At 36.5% G+C, this 22,421-nt stretch overlaps 1 protein-coding gene across 2 annotated transcripts in view; it reads right to left on the bottom strand.

Annotated features, from left to right (window-relative positions):
* The window catches only part of LOC123843985 (alpha-2-macroglobulin), a 49,957-nt gene extending 28,307 nt beyond the window's left edge, over window positions 1–21,650 (bottom strand). Inside the window, exons 1-19 of one of the 2 annotated variants that reach the window (XM_045873883.3) lie at window positions 21,476–21,650; window positions 19,109–19,292; window positions 18,119–18,278; window positions 17,912–17,964; window positions 15,832–15,852; window positions 15,390–15,558; window positions 14,679–14,763; window positions 13,234–13,354; window positions 12,371–12,485; window positions 12,109–12,218; window positions 9,945–10,106; window positions 8,256–8,483; window positions 7,943–8,006; window positions 6,643–6,785; window positions 6,140–6,289; window positions 3,989–4,156; window positions 3,229–3,337; window positions 1,746–1,866; window positions 622–850 (exon numbers count right to left, since the gene is read on the bottom strand). In XM_045873883.3, coding sequence (XP_045729839.1) covers window positions 622–850; window positions 1,746–1,866; window positions 3,229–3,337; window positions 3,989–4,156; window positions 6,140–6,289; window positions 6,643–6,785; window positions 7,943–8,006; window positions 8,256–8,483; window positions 9,945–10,106; window positions 12,109–12,218; window positions 12,371–12,485; window positions 13,234–13,354; window positions 14,679–14,763; window positions 15,390–15,558; window positions 15,832–15,852; window positions 17,912–17,964; window positions 18,119–18,278; window positions 19,109–19,292; window positions 21,476–21,561 — 2,478 coding nt within the window. In that variant the 5' untranslated portion in view covers window positions 21,562–21,650. The remainder of the gene's footprint in view (window positions 1–621; window positions 851–1,745; window positions 1,867–3,228; window positions 3,338–3,988; window positions 4,157–6,139; window positions 6,290–6,642; window positions 6,786–7,942; window positions 8,007–8,255; window positions 8,484–9,944; window positions 10,107–12,108; window positions 12,219–12,370; window positions 12,486–13,233; window positions 13,355–14,678; window positions 14,764–15,389; window positions 15,559–15,831; window positions 15,853–17,911; window positions 17,965–18,118; window positions 18,279–19,108; window positions 19,293–21,475) is intronic. The other variant, XM_045873882.3, reaches the window with a different exon arrangement.
* Between the last annotated feature and the right edge of the window lie 771 nt (window positions 21,651–22,421).

Here is a 22,421-nt window from a genome sequence, read left to right as displayed (position 1 = left end):
TCTAAATGCCGATTGACTACCTTACAGTGGATCTGACATTGAAATCTTTGTATTTTTGGATAATCTGCTCTTTTATGGGGTGGGACAAGAGGTGAGGAAAACTCACGATGGTATGTTGCCTGTGGGAGCTCTACTTCTTTGGCCTGGGATCTCGACCATTCCCTTGGCTCTCCAAGCAGAGTATTCAAGATTTATAAATGGTTATGGTTTCAATGGAGGTAAGATGCTCACAAATAACTTTTAAAGTAAGGTTTAATCTAATTAATGCTGTATGATGATATTTGAAAGTTAAATATATGGAATGTAGAAGTCGAAAACTTGGGGTATCTAAGACATGAGAATGATGTGTACTGATTTTTGTTCACTGTGTCAGAAATCTTCACACTGCATGAACTTCCTAACCTTATGGGGTGGGGGTAAGGGTCAGAAGCTTGTTTGAAGTTGCAACTATATGGGAATATCAGCAACCACAACTTCTATAATATATGAATATCTCTGAGAGTGTTCCTCTGTGGGTGAGCACATCTTACACACAGGAGTTTGTCAGTATTTTGAAAATGCAATTTTTAATTTACTTGACTGTTACACCTTGTGTTCAATTTAGGTAAGAGAGGTCTTTACCCGGATGCATTTGGGAAGGTAGTTGAGGACGGTGGCCTTGAGTGTGAAGGCCTCTCCTCGGATCACAGAGTAGGGCATTGTGAGCTCCACAAAGAAGGGCTGGAAGGCTCGGAGGGAGGCGGGAAGAGAGAGACCAAGTCCAGTGTCACTGGACAGGCAGAGGGCTCCTGCCTTCCACTCCGTGATGGTATCAGGGACTGTTACTCCCACTTCGGCCACCCCTGAGGAGCTGGGGAAGATAGAGATGTGAAGAACAGAAAGTAAGCAGTTAAATAAATCCTTTCTAGGAGGGAACCCCTATAAATAATTCTATTGTCATGACTTGAAAGCACTCAGTAGAAATATCAATATAGGAGAGTATAGTCAAGACTTAAAGTGGGAAAATATAAGAAGTCCTTTCCTTCCAATTCTGTTTTCAATTCTAGTCTATATTAGAATCTCCTGTAGACACAGAATTATAGCATTATCTATTATAGACAATATCTTTATGAACTAAGTATGTAATCTGAGATTGCTCTTAAATTTTACTCTTTAAAATACTGTTCCAATGAGGGCGGGCTTTTTTTTTTTTTTTTTAAGTTTTAATTCTACTACTACAGTGTGTAGTTGGCCTGACTGATTCTGTGTTTAACTCAAGATTGTTGGCCAATGAAGGAGCTCTTATATGTGTTAGTCTATGCCGTGCCTGGTCATAGTTAGTCTTTATTCCCATTTTCTGGAAGTCTTAGAATCAAATGTGTACAAAATTTCTTAGCTCTGATATAATTAGAATAGTGAGACTTTTATAGCAGAAGTATTTATGTTAAACCTCTCCTGAAAATAGCGATGTGTCTAAAAGAAATACTTGGATATTGAAAAATTGCCTAAAAATGGAAAATTTTGAGAAGTCTATATTGTTGCCTTTTTTTAAAAAAAGATTTTATTTATTTATTTGAGAGGGAAAGAGAGTGAGGGAGAGCACGAGAGCAGCAGAGGGAGAAACAGACTCCCTGCAGAGCAGGGAGCCTGATGCGGGGCTCGATCCAGGGACCCTGGGATCATGACCTGAGCTGAAGGCAGACGCTTAACCAACTGAGCCACCCAGGCGCCCCTGTTGCCTTTTATATATAAAGAAAGTTACTTACTCTACCGCCACCAAGTTCCAGATCCACGTCTCAGGGAAGTACTTCCGCACAGTCTCAGTGAGATGCTCGGAAATGTGGACCATCTTTGTAAGTTCATGGCCTCTTTGCAATTCAGATACAACTATGGTGGGTGAGGGGGGAGACAGAAATAATAAATATACAGATAAAGAGATTGTGATACATGCTACAAAAGAAAGAAACAGGATGATGGAATAGACAAGAACCAGGAGAGGATGCTTGGGTGCTAAGGGAAAGCTTCTTTGAGGAGGTGATATTTTCGCTGAATCCTGGAGTCTCAGAATAAGTTCTAAGTGAGCTGGGGGAAGAGAATCACAAGCAGAGAGCAGAGACCTAGAGGCAGAAAGAACTTGGGATGGCCTATGAATCAGAAGAGGAGTCCTCTGTGGTTACTAAGCTTTGTCTCAAGAGGAGAGTGATAGGACGTGGGTTGGGAGGAAGGCAGGAGTCAGTTTCCATTTGGTGTGTTCCTCTGTGGGATCAAAGAAACATCATACCCAGACATGATGACAGTGGCTCTGAGAAAGTTTAAAGGAGTGAGGGATCAAGGATTAAAAAGTTCTTTATTTCCACATGTGCTAGAAGGTCAGTCAGGTTCTCTCACCTATTTACCTTCTCTGTTAATGGTGTGCTGGTAAATATTTAACAATCAGCTCTCTGAAAAAATTTGTGCATATATATACTTGTACATACATAAGCTTACTATAAATTCTACTGTAAAGGATGGTCGACTTTAATTTATAAATAATAAAAAAATATAATAATATTTATTTAAATTCCATATAACCAGTTAATTTTCACTGAACAAACGTTTTCCTTGATCTTTGACAAATTCTTTAGTTTGTACTCAAACTATATTCCACCATGATTTGAAAATATCAGACTAGAAATAAACGTTTGGTTACTATCTGATTCACCAGTAAAGTAGCCCATTTCATTGACAAATGAATGTGACTTCGACATGAATATTGGCTGATAATTCAGGTAAGTTAAAGAGCTTCCTTATCTAACTGGCGAGAATGTAGTCCCAACTTGTGAACATTTCTGTTTCAGTTTATACTGATCCTCTGGAAATTATCTTTCCTCCTCAATCTCATACATTCACACATCTCCATTTACTAGCGGCAGATTCCTTATGAATGACTTTCTTGATTGCTCAATAAGAATTAATACTTTCTTTTATTCTGCATATCTACACCTCTCTCTCTTTTTTTTAAATGGAAGTATAGTTGACACACAACATTACTGTACCTCTCAGAAAACTTTTCATAGTCTGCCTTGTATTCTCTTCAGCATGTGGGGGCTTGACACAATCAGAATTTTGGGGTTTGTATTGCTATGTGATCTTGAGCGAGAACCTTAATATGTCTGAATCACAAGGCCATTTTTGTTAATGTTATCACATTTTATCTTTAAAAATATTCTTTTATTTGACTCAATATATTAATTTTTATTAGTTTTTTACCTGGAGAAGCGAATAGTCTTCGAGATGAGTACACTACATTGTGTTCAGGCTGTGAACATACTTTGGTTTTATGAATCTTTGCGTTGGTGAATACCTTTAAGCCCATATCCTATGAAGGAGATTATCACCTAATCAGTACATAAGTATTATAAAATATATATAGGCACATACTTCATTGAATTTCACAAATAATCCAATTAGCTTAATACTAAACTTTTAATGTTCACATCTGTAGAAGGGATATTGGTATACTTATGGAGGTTAATTTTATTTTGTTGTTAAAACTCTTTTTTTTAAGATTTTATTTATTTATTTGACAGAGAGAGTCACAGAAAGAGAGGGAACATAAGCAGGGGGAGTGGGAGAGGGAGAAGCAGGCAGGGAGCCCGATGCGGGGCTCGATCCCAGGACCCTGGGATCACGACCTGAGCCGAAGGCAGATGCTTAACGACAGAGCCACCTAGGCACCCCTAAAACTCTTTTAAGAGTAGTATTTTATATATGTGATTTTTCTAAATAACACAAGGCAATGAATTTCAGGAAAAGTTAAAAAAAAAAAACTTGATTACTAGTCCAGAAAGTTGGCTGGCTCTGTTGCTAGTAACAGATCTGTGACTATTAGTGACTTGGAGAAGTCACTTGAGCTCTCTGTGTCCCATTAGCTTCAGTTATGATATGAAGGCATTACAATACATAATTTTTTCATATATAATATTTTGTAAATCTTTAGAATGGATCATCTACAATATAAGGAACTTACCTGTAGGAAGCTATACATATCTTTTTCATTTGTATTTGATACAGGGGAATACATGACCCCATTGATATAGACATTATGGCGATTGACACAGTCTCTATCATCTTCCTCCTGTTGATTCAAGCTTGCAGGGAAACCAGTGAGGTCCTTCACTGGTAGTAGGTTATAAACCTGTACAAATGCAAACGACGAAAGGACAAACTTATTTGTGGCTTATTCTTCTTAAGCGCAAAGAGAAAAGAAAAGAATAATCACCATCAGTCTTTGTTTGAGCACCACTGTTGCTTCAGTAATTTATAGAAATGATTTCGAAGCTGTTTTTTTTTTAAACAGTTTTAGGGGGGAAAAGAACCCAGAACATTCTCATCTGAGTCCTCAAACACCACAATAATTTGTTACACAGTTCAGAGGCAAACACTAGATTCCATGTTAGAATGGAATAAAACTTTATTGAGATAAATTGAGTATGCTGTATTTTAGATGTGCCATAAAATTTCAGGATGATACAATGAAGTGATAGCTTTGTCTCTCCTTGTGGTTAGCAGCTGACTCAGTGTTTAACAAAGTTAATGAACCCATGTTCTAAACTGGCACATGAATAAGTATATACTCTCTATATAGGACAGGATAGTATTTTCTTAGGTATTATTCATGGGAACAAAATGCTCCATATCTTCACACAGTACATATAATATTGGAAATGATGCTTTCAAATTCATTTGAAGGGGAAGGGGAAGAAAAATGCTGATAGTGCATTGTATTATGTTCAAAGGAGTTTAAAACTGCTTGGCCAAGTAAGTAGGGTAATGAAGTTACGTGCTTTCTCGAAGGTAGCTCCCTCTTACTATTCTCCATCTCCCCTCTCTGCTTTTTCTCCAAAGCATATTATGTGTTATTGTCTATCTCATCTGTGGAAACATAAGTTCCATGAGAGCATGGCTTTTTGTCTTTTGAGTCCTTCACTACTAGATCCCCACCCCGGCATTTCAACAAACAATGGGCACACCTAGAACACAGCAGACGTGAAATAAATATGTGTTGAATGGATGGCTTATGCTACTGGGAGCAAAGTGTTTCATTAGTAAAATACTATCAAGGCTGGAGAGGACTGGGCTAGTGTTCTAACCCAGGTCTACTACTAACTACCTGAAAGCTTCTGCTTTTTTATTAACAAACTAATAGGACATTCTGCCTTATCTATCCACCAGCATTGTTATAATTTAGAAAAAACCCTGAGAACTATAAAATTATGTTATATAAACATAAAACATCATTATTTTTCCATGTATCCCCTTGTTCTCATTGAAATGTACTTAATACTTCCTTTAGAAGAATTCTAATATTTTCAGTTAAATTCCATTTGTAAGGATCAAAATGTAAAATGTCTTTTCTTAAAACTTTCTTTTTTAGGGAGTAAAATATAAATTTCCCTTTGTAAAATTTTGATAGTGGGAAAAAAAGGTTATTTCAATTGGCTTCATATTGAAAATTTGAAAATATAAGCAGATTACTATTAGCACGTGTTGTTGTTTCTCATTGTTCTATTCCAGCCATACCCTTCTGCTATTTCTTCTATTCACCCAACATTTTAAAGGATTTCATTTATCAATGTCATTTACCATATAATTCATTTTTCCAAATTTTTATTCATCAGAGACAATGTATATCTTCCTTCAGAAATTATGTTTGTCTTGGGGCATACAGTGTTTGATATAATTCTTATAAAAACAGAAATTTGATATTTCATATCAGTTGTAGTGCAGGTCAATGCACCACTTTTGTTAGACTTTTTCAAACATTACAACTAGCTTGAAAACGCCTGTTACTAGTTTCATAGAGCTCTAGGATTTCAGGGACTTTGAATGGTGTATGATTTTATTGAGAGAGAGATATATATATATATATATATAAACACACACAAATACATATATATATTTGTGTATGTATGTATATAAATTTATGTAAATAAACATATATCTATGTATTCAAATCTGATATATTTCTTATCAACAAAGTGCCCAGGAAGGAGATCAAAACTATAAACTCTTAGATAAATAGAATTTTAATAGATCCAATCTTACTGAGATAGGCATTTCTCCTTGCTCTGAGCCCCTTGTGTAGCCTTCCTGACCCCCGAGGCTGCCGGGAACTCACCGAGGCTGCGGACAGCTCTGCTTCGGGCTTCATGAGCAGCACACTTTGGTCCACAGCACGGAGGGCACAGAGGGACCGAGGAGACGCTGAAATTCTCAGGTGGGCGTGTGAGGCTGGGAGACTTTGTGTTGGGCTGAAGCTCAAGTCTACCTGTTGAATTGGGGAGAATGGTTGAGAAAACAACTGCAAATGGTTCTAGATGCTCTTGTATTTTTCTTTTGGCTCTTTCGTAGCCTTAAAAACTTGCTTACATATTTTCCAGCACTTCATCATAGAAGGGAGCAAGGTACTCTGAACTGTATCATATAGTAAGAGACAATGCATGAAAATTTTGGAGTAGGAATCAAATGACATGGCTTCTTAGTCTGACTCTGCCATTACCTTGCTGAAAATCTCTGGAAAATTCATTTAACCCGTTAGCCCCAATGTTCACATGTAGAATGTAATTGATAATAGCAACTTTTGGTTTTAAATGTTGAAAATTTTATGATAAAAAAACCCACCTTGTTGGCTAGACAGTTTTCAACCTCGTATTTTGCAGAATCCCCAACCACTTCCCCATCAGGTAAAATGGTGTAGATTAGCAATCGAGCAATGGGAGCAATGTCTGACTCCACAGGGACTGACACGGAAAAATGGCCATTCACTGGAGCACAGAGAGAACGAGGAAGCAATTATGGCTTAGACAACTCCCCAGGGCTGAAATGAAATTTTTCTGTTACACAGAGCCATTTTTAGGAGCCTGGTCTGGTGAATTACTGTTTCTATTAGTTGGTATAACAGGTATCAGAAAAAGTAGATGTAATAAATGAATGTTTACCTCTAAGAATTCTATACCTCTAAGAACTCTAGCTTTAGGAAAAAAACTTTATTAAAGGGTTCTCTTCACTTATAGATCATATAATGATTTCACACCAATTTTCAGTTTTAGCTCATCTCTATAAAGTTCTGATGCTATCTGAGGGTATGGAGACATCCACTTGGCTAGTGTTTGATCTAGACTTCACACTAGAGAAGGGAAATAGAACCTGAAGTTGTGTGATGTAATAGTAAAAATTTAACACATTGCATTTATCCTCATATCTTCTTTAACTTTCTAGCAACCAAATATTCTATGTTTTTTCTTAAGAGGACTACTATGCTCCTTTGATAGTTGTTTTTTGAAACCTATGTAGATTTTTTTAGAAGTCTCGTCAAGCTTCAATAAGTAAGTTTACAATGGTGCTTCTGTGATGCTATGCTATCATCAAAAGAGTAGCTCCCTGATAGTTTTCTTGTAAGAAGAGCAGAAAGCTTCCGAGGTTTATATTGCTCCATATTTGTTCATGGCGAGAGTCCATTTCAATGGTGGAAGTACCCAGTCTAACTTTCCATAGTCAGAACTATCTTCAAAAAGGAAATATGATAGATATAAATGATTCAGCAAAAGACCTAGTATATAGGAAGTATTCCAAGATTTTACCTTCTCTCCATTTCCTGAAACAATTCTAAAATGCCATTTTGAGAAGAAGCTCCATGAATATTTATGGTTTGAAAATTTGGAATAAGCATAGATTCTAAAACAACAACCTCAACATTTTAAGTAATCAGAACAGAAGATGCTGAAGGAAAAGAAAAGAAATATTTGATAAAGGGCAAAACGGACAAATAAACACCCATTCTTTCTTTCCCCTCTCAACTTCTCATTTATTGAAGTTTGATGGAAATCACCGCTATTTATTTGAAACTTTTTCTGATATTTCTGCAACGTAAGGCTGAATATGTCGGAGTGGGGCAGAAATGTAGAATTGTGGAAGTACTCACTATCTCCCTGTTCCACAGGCAGCACGTGCATCCCAGTTCGGACAATGCCTCCCTTTGCCATTATCTGCAAAAAAGGAAAGGAAAAGGAATTTGATTTGCTTGACAGAAATCTTATACCCCATGTCCTGCCCTTCATGTTTATGCTTGTTTTATTGAGCTCCAGCTGGCAATATTTAGCCCTAAGAGAAGTCAAACTTTCAACAGGAACATGGATAATAAGTCAAAGTAGTGATGGCTGAAGAATTTCTTAATTCCTTGCCCCACAGAGGGCTTTTGTCTATGGATGAGTCAATGAAGTGGTCTTCCTTCTCACCAGATAATAGAACACGAGCTCCTTCAGCTCCTGCAGGACCCGTCCACTCAGAATATAATATGCTTGGACTGTCTGAGTTTGGCTGCAGGGCAGTTCACGAGGCATAGGTTCTAGGTGGACAAAACTCTTGCTTAGGGAGAATACAAGATTAGCGGTGTGATCAGCTTCTTCGTGCTCTGCCGACAGCCACTGGTAGCCATAACAGGGACTAGGATCCTTGTGTTTGACCTAATGAATTTAAAAAAATGATATTATTTTCTAGATCAGATGTCATAGCGAATCAGTGTTCTCACAAAACTGCATTAGTTCACTGTCCTACCTTAACTAGTTCCTAGAAAGCTTTTGCTCCACAGTAAAAAGTGAGAATAGTGTTTATCTGTATTGCAGATCTTTACACTGCAGAGGCTCCTTGGATTGGTACTTAAATTTCTGAAGAGCATACATGGAGGCATCTTTTGCTCTGTTTAATTTGCTCGACATTTTTTGGGCCACTTTGCCTATGCAGACAGAGATGTTGGAGCTATAAAAGCTCCTTGAAGAGACTAAATACTCTTCAGAAACTGAAGAACTACATTTCAGAAACCTATTTATGGTGGGTTTTAAATATGTATTATGAATAAATGTGATATTGCAGCCATAGAGGTCTGAGAACTCTTTCTGTCAATGGCTTTGGTTCATGAGTTGAGTTGGTGAATTAGTTGAAGTCGATCTCTCCTGGACTGTCCTAAGCTGGTTATTTTTAATGCTTTTTGTGGTTCTGGACTCATAAAGTTCATAGGCCCTACTTGAGTTGCAGTTTAACTTTTCTCCAAGTTTTTCCTTGTTCTTTTCAGGCTTCCTCTACCTTCATCCTCACCTCCCAAGTGGTGTGAACGAATCCTTGTATCAGTAGAACAGTTTATTTATATTTTAATATATTTTCTAATGATAATAGGTAAATGATTACCAAAAAGAGGGAGTATTTAAAAATAATATTTTTATTTTCAGGATGAGAACATTGCCTAGCACATAGAAAACATTCAAGACACTTCTTGATTGAATAAATGAATGAATACTCAATTTTTAATTATTAGGAGGTATGGGCTTTCATGCCATCTATTTAAAGTGGAGTCAATAAAGCATATTATTTATCCTGTTTATTTATCATCATTATTATGTAATATCTATTGTGTATCCCTATATCTCTTACTGTATATCTACATCTTCATTAATGAATAGAGAACTCTATGCTATACAAAGCAAGTTATATGGGTATAACAAAAACTTGGAGAAAATTAGAATAGCAGGACAAAAATAAAGTAAGAACAATAATTTATAGAGTATATATACTTGAAAGTAAATGCTAGTGATGTTAAACTGGACTTTTACAATAATAATATTCAAGGTAAAGGGAGCTTACTAAGTGCTTTAATATATATTATCATTTTTTTATAAGTAAATTTTTATTTATTTTTATTTCAAAATAACATATCAACTGTTAAAAAAGAAATTAAATATCACATTTACTCCCACCACCCTGCAAACTGAAGGGTGTTACGTTTATTATTTATTTATTTATTTATTTATTTATTTATTTATTTATTTTCCATTTCCATAGGACTAAATATAACTTGGAAATTTCATCACTTTTAGGTTGCAACCTTATTTCCAAGGCTCCTTCATGTCACTGGTACTTCTTTTCAAACTTACCCTGACAGTGAGAGAGGTACCCATAGTGTTGGTGGTGTTGATAGAGAACTGAACCAGGCCATGCTCATCAGTGGTAGCATTGGAGTTATAGTTAGCTTCATTTGCTGTGATGAAGACGAGTTCATTTGGCATGGGGACACCTTTCCCATCCACTAGCTGAACCTGAAGATTAAAATCTGTGGATCAGTTATATGGTTAATACCCAGCAGTCACCAAACATTCATTTTATCACAAATATTTATTATGTCCTATATGTTGGACATGGTTCCAGGCATTGAGGCTACAGCGGTGAACAAAACAAAGTTCCTGCCATCATAGAAAAGAGATAGATGTTAAATAAATGCACAGATATTATATATTTATTTAGGAGTAATCAGCCCTAAGATGAAAAATAAAGCATTGTGGGAGTGCCTCGGTGGCTCAGTCGGTTAAGCATCTGATTCTTGATTTCAGCTCAGGTTGATCTCAGGGTTGGGGGATTGAGCTCTGCATCGGGCTCTGTACTGGGTGAGGGGCCTACTTAGGATTCTCTCTCTCCCTCTTGCTCTGCCCCTTCCCCCCCAAATAAAACAAAATAAAACAGTCTGAAAATGTAGAGAATCATGGAGCTGATGATAGGGATAACCTGAAAAAAAGTATTCTGTGGATATTTTGGAAATGCCATGTACTATATAGAACTCTTGGAGAGTCACAGAGCACAAGTGTTAGATAGTAATGAAAATTTTTAACTCTTTAGCCAAATTTAATTGAGCCCCAAACACTTATTTTGTGACCAACCCTTAACTTTCTATGGGTTAGTGTTCTAAAGTATAATAAGTGCACAAGTTAACAATTGCTAATGCATTACCCTGTGTACTTTTCTAGTTGTTTTTTATGCATCTGCTTCTCAATCTAGACTTTCAAACTTTTGAAAGGTAGGCAGATATTATGAGGCACTTCCCATGTGAAAAATGCAAAGTTGAGGAGAATCATACAGTATTTCATAAGGGCCTAAAGTCAAATTACTGCTAATATTGAACTCAGTAGTAGATGAGTAGTCTGATTCAGATCGCAAAGATGATGATTCTTCCTTCTACCAAGGAAGGAAGCACAATTTGGGAGAAGGAAGCACAATTGGAAGACTTGGATCCATATTTGTAATTGATTAATAAAATCTGAGTTTGCCAATGAACTATTGGCTGCACATACAAAGACAAGGATAGGTACAAAATTCTGATTCTTTTTTGATGAAAGAGTCTTATGACTAATGGGGTAGTTACTTAGCAGGAATGAAATGTCAAAAAAGTACAATATTATCTCTGAGAAGTTAAAAATAAATGGACTATTCATTTTAGGAAGTGACTAAAGTTTCTCAAATCTTTTGCTGTCATAACATAATCAAAATATTCTAAAACATACTCCACCCCACCTTAGTGGGGTCTAGTCCCTCTCTGTCTTATAGTCTCCACACCTAAAACCTTATAACATTTCCATTAAGAATATGATACACAATAATTATACATTCGTGGACATAAAACTGCCATTTAGACCTCTGGAGTCAGAAAGAGCCATCTGTACGTCTGCTTATAAAACAAAAAATAACAATACAAGGTATTTTGTAGATACATGAGAAAATTTATATTTTAAAAATCTGGAAGCCTTAAATAACAGTATTTTGCCTTTATGTGCACTGTTTTTTTAAAAATATATTCTTGCTATTACAGAGAAAATAATGTAAATATAATATCCATGAAAGAAACACCAGGTACAGTGGAATCTTTTATACTTCAAAATAAAAATGAAAGCCATCTACCCACTCATTTCCATACAAAGTTAGTGTTAGCAGGATAATGTAAGTGGCCACCATAGATTTTGAGATTTTTGTGAGAAATATAAAAATCCGAGACTACTGGTAAACCAAGAAAAGATTGAGTGATATCACACACAAAAGATTGTGCCAAAGGTGAAAAAAAAAAAAAAACCACTTCTAATTATGATGGTGCTTTCGAGTAATTTTGTAGATTTCATATATCAATTTATAGAGGGACAGATTTATTTTTATGTGGTTTTATACTTTTGGTTACATTAGTCAATAGATAATAAACCAGATCTGGTTTTAGCAGAATATGATGTACTTATTAAGTGATAGTACCAAATTTGATTTGTGACTTAGAAAATACTTCACCTGCCCAAAGAAGGGGATCCCTTGTCTAAAGTGTGGGTCCACTTTCACGAATGAGAGTTTGGTTATGGTTCTTGTTATTTCAATGGATCCTTTTCCAGTTAATTCTATCTCTGGAAAAAAGAAAAAGAAAAAAATAAGTTTTTTTGAAAGGATGATCTCCCTGAACTTCTTACACTACTACTTCCCTTTCAGTTCATAGTTTGGCAAAGGAAATAAATCTATGTTCATTGTTTTTTCTCCCATACCCAAGTTGTATGCAAACCTGTTCCTTCTTCTTGGATCTTGGCCTCCACTTCAAGTTTCATTTCATACCCTTGTCTCTTCATCTGGAAGATCTTGGTTTTTATTTGCTGAGGGAAGCAGCCCTGGCTGTTTAGCTAATAGGGGATAAAATAAAATACAAAAACATAATACTGGACAGATCAGTGGTCAATTAATCCAGTGAGATTTTTTTTGGGACATTATAAACTAGGGGTTTTCTATGGTAAGAACACAATAAATATTCTCTATGGATTAATTATGATTGCATTTCATAATAGTATCTGGTTTATAATAGATATATTTCTTAGTATCTGATAGTCCCTAGAGTTAATGAGATAGAAATGCCTTAAAAATTTGTGAGTAATCCTACTGTAGCAGGGAGCTAACTTTTCACCGAAGTCGAGCTCCCCTTCCATAGTATATAGGTGTTGCTGGGAAGGGGCTGCCCATCTGGAGACCATGTCTCCTACCTCCCTGACACCTAGGAGGGGCCATGTGACAAGTTCTTGCTCATGGAAAGAAGGCAAAACCTATACCCTTTCCATCCAAATTGTAACAGGTATAATGCCTTTTCTTCTTCCTTCATACAGGTAGATGCCCAAGGCAGCTTTGGATGCCAAGTATTGGAGATTGCTCAACTTTCATTATTCTGGGAGATTGGTGAACCAAGAACACCCACAGTGGACAATTACAAGAAATAAATAATTCCCATTGTGTTAAATCGCTGATATTTAAAAATCAGTGTAGCTAACACGGAATTCTCCTATAGATTGCTCTCTTCCTGAGTTAGCACCATGTTGTAATTCACTGCTTATCAACAATGTCTCCATTGTTAGTCCCTAGAAGGAACGGTTTTCCACCTACCTGGTGACTGAATTTCTCACAGACGGCCTGTGACTCCCCACTATAGCAGCTAGAAGGGTTACTGTACTTTCTGCACACTGTCATCATCATATGTCCTGGGACGGGCTTCCCATATGTGTATCTGTCATAAGAACATTGCCAAATGAATCAAGCAGACATCGAACATCCCCATTTTCTACCTATTTCTATTCCCCCCTTAGTGATAGTATGTTTACCCTCTGTTCTTCTCTCTAATCTCTGCTGGGCTCTCACAGTTTTGAGAGCAAGTAAACTAAGTTATGACCCTTTTTAAAAAATCTCCAGTGCCACAGTCTTCTTTGATCATATCTTTTTTTCCCTTTATTTTTTATTTTTAATTTCATCTTTAAAAAGATATATTTCTTATTACCAAAGCTACACCTGTTCTTAAAAGAAAAAAAAAAGTACCAACAAAATGAAAATTAGAGAGAGAAAATGCTCTCAATTCTACTTAGGAATACAAACCATTAGTACAATGGTGTTCCCTTCCATTACCTTCTTCCGATGTGTAGCTCTCTCTATTTATATGGAATTTAACTTGTCTACTTTTTACAAAAATGGGGTTGTGCCATATATACTTATATGTCATTGATGGTTGATGTGTTTTCAAGGGCATTTGTTTCCTTCCCTACCTGAAATATCCTCTGTATCTTTATTTGTAAGAGTATTGGCTCACCAGTTATGTGGGATCAGGAACTTGGGGGTGATTATTCTGAGACAGTTCAGGGACCCAGCTGAATCATGGTGCATTACATGTGTGGTCTTTAGGCAGGGCTGGTTTCTTCCCTCTGTGCTCTTTCTGCTAGTGCTACCCCTGGACTACTGGAGATGGGAGCATAGGATTTTAGAAACATGAATTTTCAAGGTTGAGAAGGACTAAACTGAGAGATCATGTCCAGTCTCATCAGTAACAATGGTAGTGCCGAGAGGTATGTGACATGCCTTAGGTAGACCAATGACTCAGCTGAGATTTTGGTAATATGCCTATCTCTACAAATTCTGAATTTAAGCTGTTTTTCCACTAGGCATGCAAGGTCAGGTAAATGATCTGTTGATGATAGAATTTCCTCTACAACCTGGGGAAGGGAAAGTCAGTATACCCTTCAACACTATTCCTTGTGTGTGTGTGTATGTGTGTGTGTGTGTGTGTGTGGCTTTGTCACTTTCAGAATCAATCCTAGTAGATAGCTTCTCTAGGAACAGTTGCTTGCCCCATGATAGTTATAATAATACTGGTAAGACCATGAAAGAAAATAAGAAGGAAAAATAGAAAAGCAACAGGTGAGGAAGGTTCCAGAGATGGGATGATCCCGTGCATTTAAGGTATTTGTGCTCTCACTGCTCCTGAAGAAATAAGTCAAAATATCCCAAATGATGAGTCTCCTTTAAATAATTCTCTCAAAAAATTAAAAAATATATAAACTCACAGGCCACATACTGACACATTCACGTCTTCTTCCAGGATAGTGATTATCTTTGGCATTGTTATTTGCACTTCAAACTTGGGAAGCACTGTTCATTGGAGATAAAGGAAGTCAGTGATTGTTTTTCAACTTTTGGGGAATTAGTATTTTCAGTAACAATTCCCTAGTAATATTTTAGGGCTCTGAATATGTAGCTATACTCTCCAATACAACCACCTTACTACCAATGGATACTTTTTTTTTTTTAAGATTTTATTTAATTATTTGAAAGAGAGAGAGAGCATGAACAGGGGGAGGGACAGAGGGAGAGGGAGAAGGATAAGCAGACTCCTCGCTGGGCAGGGACCCCTGGGATCATGACCTGAGCCCAAGGCAGATGCTTAACTGACTGAGCCACCCAGGCACCCCTCAAATGGATATTCTGATTGAAGGACTGTGACAGATCACTGTAACCTTAATGAATTATGGAAGACTTGTCTAAAACAAGAATGTTTTACATATTTTTTGAGATTAAAAATTATTACAAAATTAACCAAGCTATATGAAGTTCTATTCACAAATCACTGATAGTCTCATTGGAATTAGATATAATTGATTCTACTCAAAGCTCAACCTCACACATAGGAAATAGAAGGACTCTAAATAAGCTCAAATTCTAGGCCCTAGAAGTTTAGATATGAAGAAAAATGCTCCATGACTTCTCATAATCCATACCAAATTCCTCCACGGTGAAGGCATGCTCTGTCATTCCACCTGATTCCTTCTGCACCACCACCTTATAGGAGCCCTGAAAGGGCTCGGACGAGAGGGGAAAGCTCAATTGCTTGAGACCATTCTCTAATTTGAGTTTCTGCCATTGTGTGATGCGATTTCCTTTCGGGTCCTATGGATACAGTAATTGTAACTTATAAAAGAGCTTAGAACATTAGAGACAATAAAAGAAATCTATGGAAACTCCTATGTTAGCCACAAATAAACCAATGGGGTGGTGGTGAGGGGTGGGGAGGACAGATGAGTTAGAACCATCTAGTGCGATATGAGCTCAAAGGTTTCTCCCTCAATGACAAGTTCCTGGTATATGGTAAGAACCTCTCAAATATGAACATTTTCTCTAAATTTATTTAATTCAGTTTATGGAATGTTTCATGTTGCTTACCTGAATGTATACTAGTGGAATCTGAAAGACAAAAGAGAAATAAAGGAATGTAGAATTATTCTCAAATAGTCTCAATTCTGATTTATAAGCAAGACAGCTTTACGTAGAGTAACTCTATCTGTAGTAAAACAGAAAAAAAAAATCCAAGTTAAATTTTACAAAACTTTTAATTAATCTATTTTAAGCAATTAATAAATAATATTAAGAACTTATTAGGCCATCAGCAACAAATATCCATGTGCACAGCCATTCATTAAGAATGAGATTTACTAACATTACTTAAATACTTATGGGCATCCTAGTGAGGAACACTCCTTTGTTAGGAAATTTTATAGATTAAGAAATAAACACTAACAGAACTATAAGAACCATACTCAGACCCAAATATTGAAATGGTCACAGAATTCTTAGTACTAAGAATAAAGAGGAAGAATAGCTCCTCCACTATCAATGGTTAGTCATTTTTATTTTTATTTTTTTTAAAGATTTTATTTATTTATTTGACAGAGAGAGACACAGCGAGAGAGGGAACACAAGCAGGGGGAGTGGGAGAGGGAGAAGCAGGCTTCCCGCTGAGCAGGGAGCCCGATGCGGGGCTCGATCCCAGGACCCTGGGATCATGACCTGAGCTGAAGGCAGTCGCTTAATGACTGAGACACCCAGGCGCCCCTGGTTAGTCATTTTTAAAAAACTAATATTTATTAAGTGCTTACCATGTGCTGTGCATCATTCTAGATGCTGGGAGCACAGCAAAGCACAAAAGAACAATATATCTACTCTCATGGAGCTTGCATTCTAATAGGGATGGATATATAAGAAACACATACACACACATATATTTAGGAGATACATATTTTATATATACTTAATATTTTATATTTATAATTTGATATTGATATTTACTTGATGTTCAGTATTTATTTGAGATCTATATCAATGATATAGATCTCAAAGATAAAATGTATATGATAAACATATATATATGTGTGTGTATATATATATGTATACACCTGATTTATATTAGGTAGTGAAATGCTGAGAAGAAAAAATGAAGCAGGGTAAGACTGCTAGAGTGACGGATGAGGTGTTTATTTTAGATAGAGGAATGGAAGTAGAAAATAGAAGATTAGCTTCAGGGTTATTGCAACAGCCTTGTTTAGAGGTGATATTGGCCAGGATGAGATTGTGGCAATTCAGGTTGTGAGAAAATAGAAATAGTCTGGATATATTTCAAGCTAACATGATTTTCTGATAAAGTGGATGTAGATATGAGAGAAAAAGAGAAAACAGGGATTATGCGATAATCTTTTTTTTTTTTTTTTAAGATTTATTTATTTATTTTAGAGGGAGAGAGTGGGAGTGGAAGGAGGGGCAGAGGGAGATGGAGAATCCTCAAGCCAACTCCCGCTGAGCACAGAGCCCGAAACTGGGGTCGATCCCAGGACCCTGAGATGATGACCTGAGCCAAAATAAAGAGTCGGTTGCTTAACCAACTGAGCTACCCAGGTGCCCCACAATAAGCTTTTGTTTTAGGAGTTAGAAGAAAAGAATTGCCTGTGAGATAAGAAGATGTGGTGGAGCAGTAGATTTGGGAGAGAAAAATTAAGACTTTCTGGTTTGATGTCTGCATTAAAGTTGAAAGAGTTATTTCTTATAAATATCAGGTGTTAGTCTCAAAGAACAAACACTGATTACACTCTTCCTTGATAGAAGAGGTTCTGGTAGGTGTGTTTAGAAAAATTCTAAATCTTTGAGAAGTTATTTGAATTTAAATTATTTCATGGTGTAGGCATAGCTATTATTTAACATATCTTTCTAATTTGCCTAATGGAGAACTTTATAAAGAGTAAGTTTAATTGTGTGACAACTGACTAAGTACCAGTACCAAGATGGAAAGAATTAGCTACTTCTTTGACCTGGGATTCTGGTTTAAATGAGGATCTTGCACTATTGTAATGCCAGAAATCACTGCTAGTGATACCAGATTGTTCCTCGCCCTAGTCCTCCCCCAGCACCAAAACCAGGCTCCCAGATTGTTTACACAGATAATAATGATTCTAGATAGTATTTGGAGACTCACCAACTCATTCAGGGGGTGAAAATTTTCATCCAATGAGACAACACGAAACTTCACTGAAACAGAAATATTTTCCATGAGTCCCAGAAACCTTAAATCAGGCTTAGCAGCCGGCCAAAAAAACTGTTAAAGAACCAGGACTATAGAGCCTTTGACCAGGGAAAATGTAGGGGAGGAAGGAGTTGTTCTGACTGTAGAGCCTCTTCGTACCTGTCTGCTCCGGTTTGTAGATGGGTTTGTCTGTCTGGACAAAGACCAGACTCTCTTGGTTTTTAACCACCACTGTGGTCCGCTTCTTGAATTCCTGGGTTGGTCCTTTCACTTGGATAGTGAGGAACATGATCTCCTCATTGGACGGAGATCTTGGGACCTGAAATATAGGACAGACCCCGAGAACCCATTCAGTCTTCCAAGTTTCCTCCTACACTCTCTGTTCCTCTCTTCCCTGGAGACCTGGCACCTTTACTTCACTGCACCCCCTCATTTTCATCAGGGGAAGTTGGCATGGACAGGAATTACTTCCATCATTTTATAAATGGGGAGACAGAACAGAAGATGGAGGAAAATACATCAGTAAAAGAGGTCATAAGTGAGACTCACATCTCCTTATAGATCAGCCAATACAGTCTTGATTCAATTATATAATGAACTTTACCAAGTTGATGTTCTGTGCTAAAGGGGCATGGTAGAAGCATATTTAAGGCTATGGGAAATGAAGTTACCATATCTTATTGGCTGTAGGCTGTAAGCATTTTATATATGGGCAACTCTGAAGAGATAGTGGATATTTGCTTATAGTAATTTCTACAATTTTCCCTTTTAATATGGGCTGATGTGCTCCTGTCAGACCACCACTCGAGGCTTATGTCATGTGTTGGTCTCGTTTGCCTTATTAACATTTTTTCCATTTTAATTTTAAGAAGTCACATTTTCCTTTTGTCTAGTGGATACTACTTTTCCCCTCCTGGCTAATAGAAATTTTCTTTGATCATTAAGTTGATTTTTAATATGCCTATAAGTATTTGTCTCCCATGGTTGGAAATTCATGCATTGCTTCTTACATTCTATGCACAGTTGCTATATTTAGATTTCTTTCTGAAGTCTTTGCCAGGCTCTCAAATCTTTATCTTGACTGAATTCTAGATGCCTATGATCCTAACCGGTAGACTCAAGTATATGAAGTCAAATAGGCATACTTACAGTGAAGGAGACACAGTGGAATAAGTCCTTCTCCACCACCAGGTCAGTGAAGAGGCTCCTGTTCTCCCTGAGAAACTCCAAGGAAGCACTTACAGTCACTGTCTCATTCAGGTAGCTCAGAAGGAGGCAGCCCTTCTCAGGGGTTTCAGAGTGGAGCAGGGAGGGGACCAGGACCATGTACTGCCTGGGAATGGGGGAAGTCCAGTTAGAGGAGAGTGTAAAAGGAGAGGTATTGTTATCACCAGCACTATTTTCCATCACAATGATTGTTAGTTTGATACCAAGAGAGGATATATTGATGAACATGACATTGATCTGTGCTGTTGAATGGCATGCATGAGAATTATTCCCTGTTCCACCATCAGTGCCATGGCAATGAACATTTTGCTGGAAGTGAGCTTTAAATAGTTTAAAACTTGCTAGGATACCTCACTTTAAGGAACACAATATGTGAGCATCTGAATTCAAATAAAATATATGCTAATGATGTTTATTCATGTTGTAAATCTATTTTACACTAGGATTGCTGTAAAAAGCAAGCAAATCTCAAGAGAGGCACTATAAAAATCAATCGATAAACAGTATTTTCATTGGTTATATATATTCAACAACCCTGTGAAAATGGTATGGCAAATACTTGCTTCTACTTTACAGATATGGAATCTGAGGCTCAAAGAAAGTGAGTCATTAGTTTAAAGTCTCAGTTGTGGTAAGTGACTAATGAAATCTCCATGTTACCTAACCCTGACTGTTTGCATTTTAAATATTTGCCTTTCAACTCATGGCTAGACAATGGTTCCACCCAAAAATGGCCTTCTAGTGATGGAATTATGGGTCTTGGTAACTCAATGAGCAGAACAGAAACTTTGCCAATATCCTCATATATAATTTTATTGACTATGTAGTTTTCAAACATTTTTGCTCACAGAATTCCTAAAATAATTTTTAGACACTATGCATTCCTTACATATTTTCAAGTGAACATCTATATTTTTATCACAAATAATAGCAAAAGATATTATTTTTGATGACATTTTAAGTTAAAACTTAGTCTTCTATAAGTTTTCAATGGATTCTTAAATATCATAGTGATAAGATACCCAGTATGACCAACTTAAAAAATACATCAAAAGGTTCTTTTTGTATGATCAGAAATTTAACATCTTTCCTTTTTTTCCTCCTTAAACTTGAATTACCATACCGCTTACAACATAGAAGTTTATCCTATGATTTTTTATGCTTCAAAATATTTTTATGGATAACTCTTGCTTCTTTATTAACTATATATGTGTATATATATATAGACATATACTCATATATATGTAATATTATATATGGGTGCTTAATTTAACATTAATTCTTTATGTGACCATAAAGCTGTTAAACATTTTCTTCTGGATTGAATTATTTTCAAGTCTTACTAGTATATAACTTATCAAAACAAAATAAATGTATTATAATATTCACACATATTAGATATAAAATAAAAATATTTTTGAAACACATCTTTAATAAGAAAAATGAGTGGTTTTTATGTATCCATGGATGGATATTCTTTAATTGCAAGAATTGAAGGAGGCTTAACATTAGTTCTGTTGCTATTTTTAGTTGTAGGGACATGAGTGCCATGAAAAATTGTTTACATAAAGTAAATAAAATACAGATAAAACAATTATATCATTGTTACCAGTTCTTGGAACTCCTTCTGCATTAGGTACCAAAAATCACCCAGTACCTATTATCAAGAATTACTTCTAATCATCTATCAGTGGGTATTTCCTTTAGATCCCCCTTCAACTTTGTTGAAACAAATCATCACCACGTAATCTGCAAAAGAATTTTCTCCCTCATTGTTAGAATCCTTTGCTTTCTCAACATCAGCATCAGTATTTCAAATTGTTCCTTATTAGTATTTCAAATTATTCCACCCTACAGATTTTTATACTCCAGGACAATGCTTCATGGTAACATCTGATTGAGGGAGAGGTTTGTCTTTCTTTTATAAAGTGGAAGATGGGCAATTAAGAAAGGAGAAGTAAGAAAGGATAAATAGCATGGTCTCGAGAAAATCAATCTGAATGTGAGGATCTGAAAATTGTTTCCTTTAAAAGTATCAATTGCCAATGCCCCTTTGAAAGTCTTTGTATATCTCTAGAAAATTTAGAAAGTCAGGGATTCAGAGTTGGAGAAAAATAGTTAAGAATAAGTAAAGAATGAATAAACCAGATTTATGAAATTTCATCATTGGAAGAGACCTTAGAGATAAGAAGGTGACAGTTTTATGGGAAAGACAAATGAATCTTCTAAATGAGAATCAAAGGAATCTCTTTTAAGGAAAGGATTCTTCATGTTCTCTGTGAAACTCACGGTTTTCCAGAGACTGAGGCATCTGCAGGCAGGAAGACCAGAAGGAGGAGAAAAAGATTTGGATGAACGAGTTTGTTCTTCCCCATGCTGCAGGGAAAAGGGCCCTGAGGAGACCAGACTGTATTGTACCCTGCTCCCTGCAAATGGTCTGGTCCCAAACATTCCTCAGAGCAACTAGGCTTTATACTGCTCCTGGTGCAAACAGGAAGTTCCACCCACACAGGGTGTCTAAACAAAGTAGAGGTTTCTGAACGTTCTCTGAAAGGGTCATTGCTCTCAGGGGCCTAATTACAGTCAAGGTTATTTCCGGTTGGGCTGAATAGAATTCCTGGAGGGATAAAATCCACATTCCCGTTAGTGCTCACTTTCTCCGGGTTTTACTGTGAAGCAGCTAATCGGCTTTTCAACCCCTTCTCTCTCTTACTCCCTCGGTCCACTTCCCCACTGCTCCTTTTATGGCTTTCCTCACATCTCTTGCCTGAATAGTTGGCAAGGGAAGCTACAATTTAAGCAACACTGGACAGGCTCAAAATAGTTATTTCACGTCAAGTCAGCATGCCTGCAAGTCCTCCATTAAATATGCCTACTCAAATGTTGAAGCGTTTTCAGAATTCAATAGTTCCCTATGGAAATGGTATTAGATTACAGTAATAGTTTTTTGACCTTAGGGATATTACCTGATTGTGGATGAAGAGCCAGACCCTGGAAGAATGATAATAGAAAGTATTTTCCTGTATTAAGAAAGTGAAAAGATGAAAAGAGAAGTAGCAGGACCTCAAAACAAAACAAAACTTTGACCTACTGTGCATAACAAAGAACCCAATTTATCATCTACTATACAAACAAATTTTGTTACAGTCTTCTAAATATGCTACTCCTCAACAATCCCTAATCAAATGAACTATTTCATCCATCCATTCTTCTGGTTGTTTTATAAGTAATTATT

This window comes from Mirounga angustirostris, unplaced genomic scaffold, assembly GCF_029215605.1.
Source record: "Mirounga angustirostris isolate CCGP_5_RB_7025 unplaced genomic scaffold, mMirAng1.0.hap1 SCAF_5, whole genome shotgun sequence".
In the NCBI taxonomy this organism is placed as follows: domain Eukaryota; kingdom Metazoa; phylum Chordata; class Mammalia; order Carnivora; family Phocidae; genus Mirounga; species Mirounga angustirostris.
This window is presented reverse-complemented; position numbering and strand designations above follow the sequence as displayed.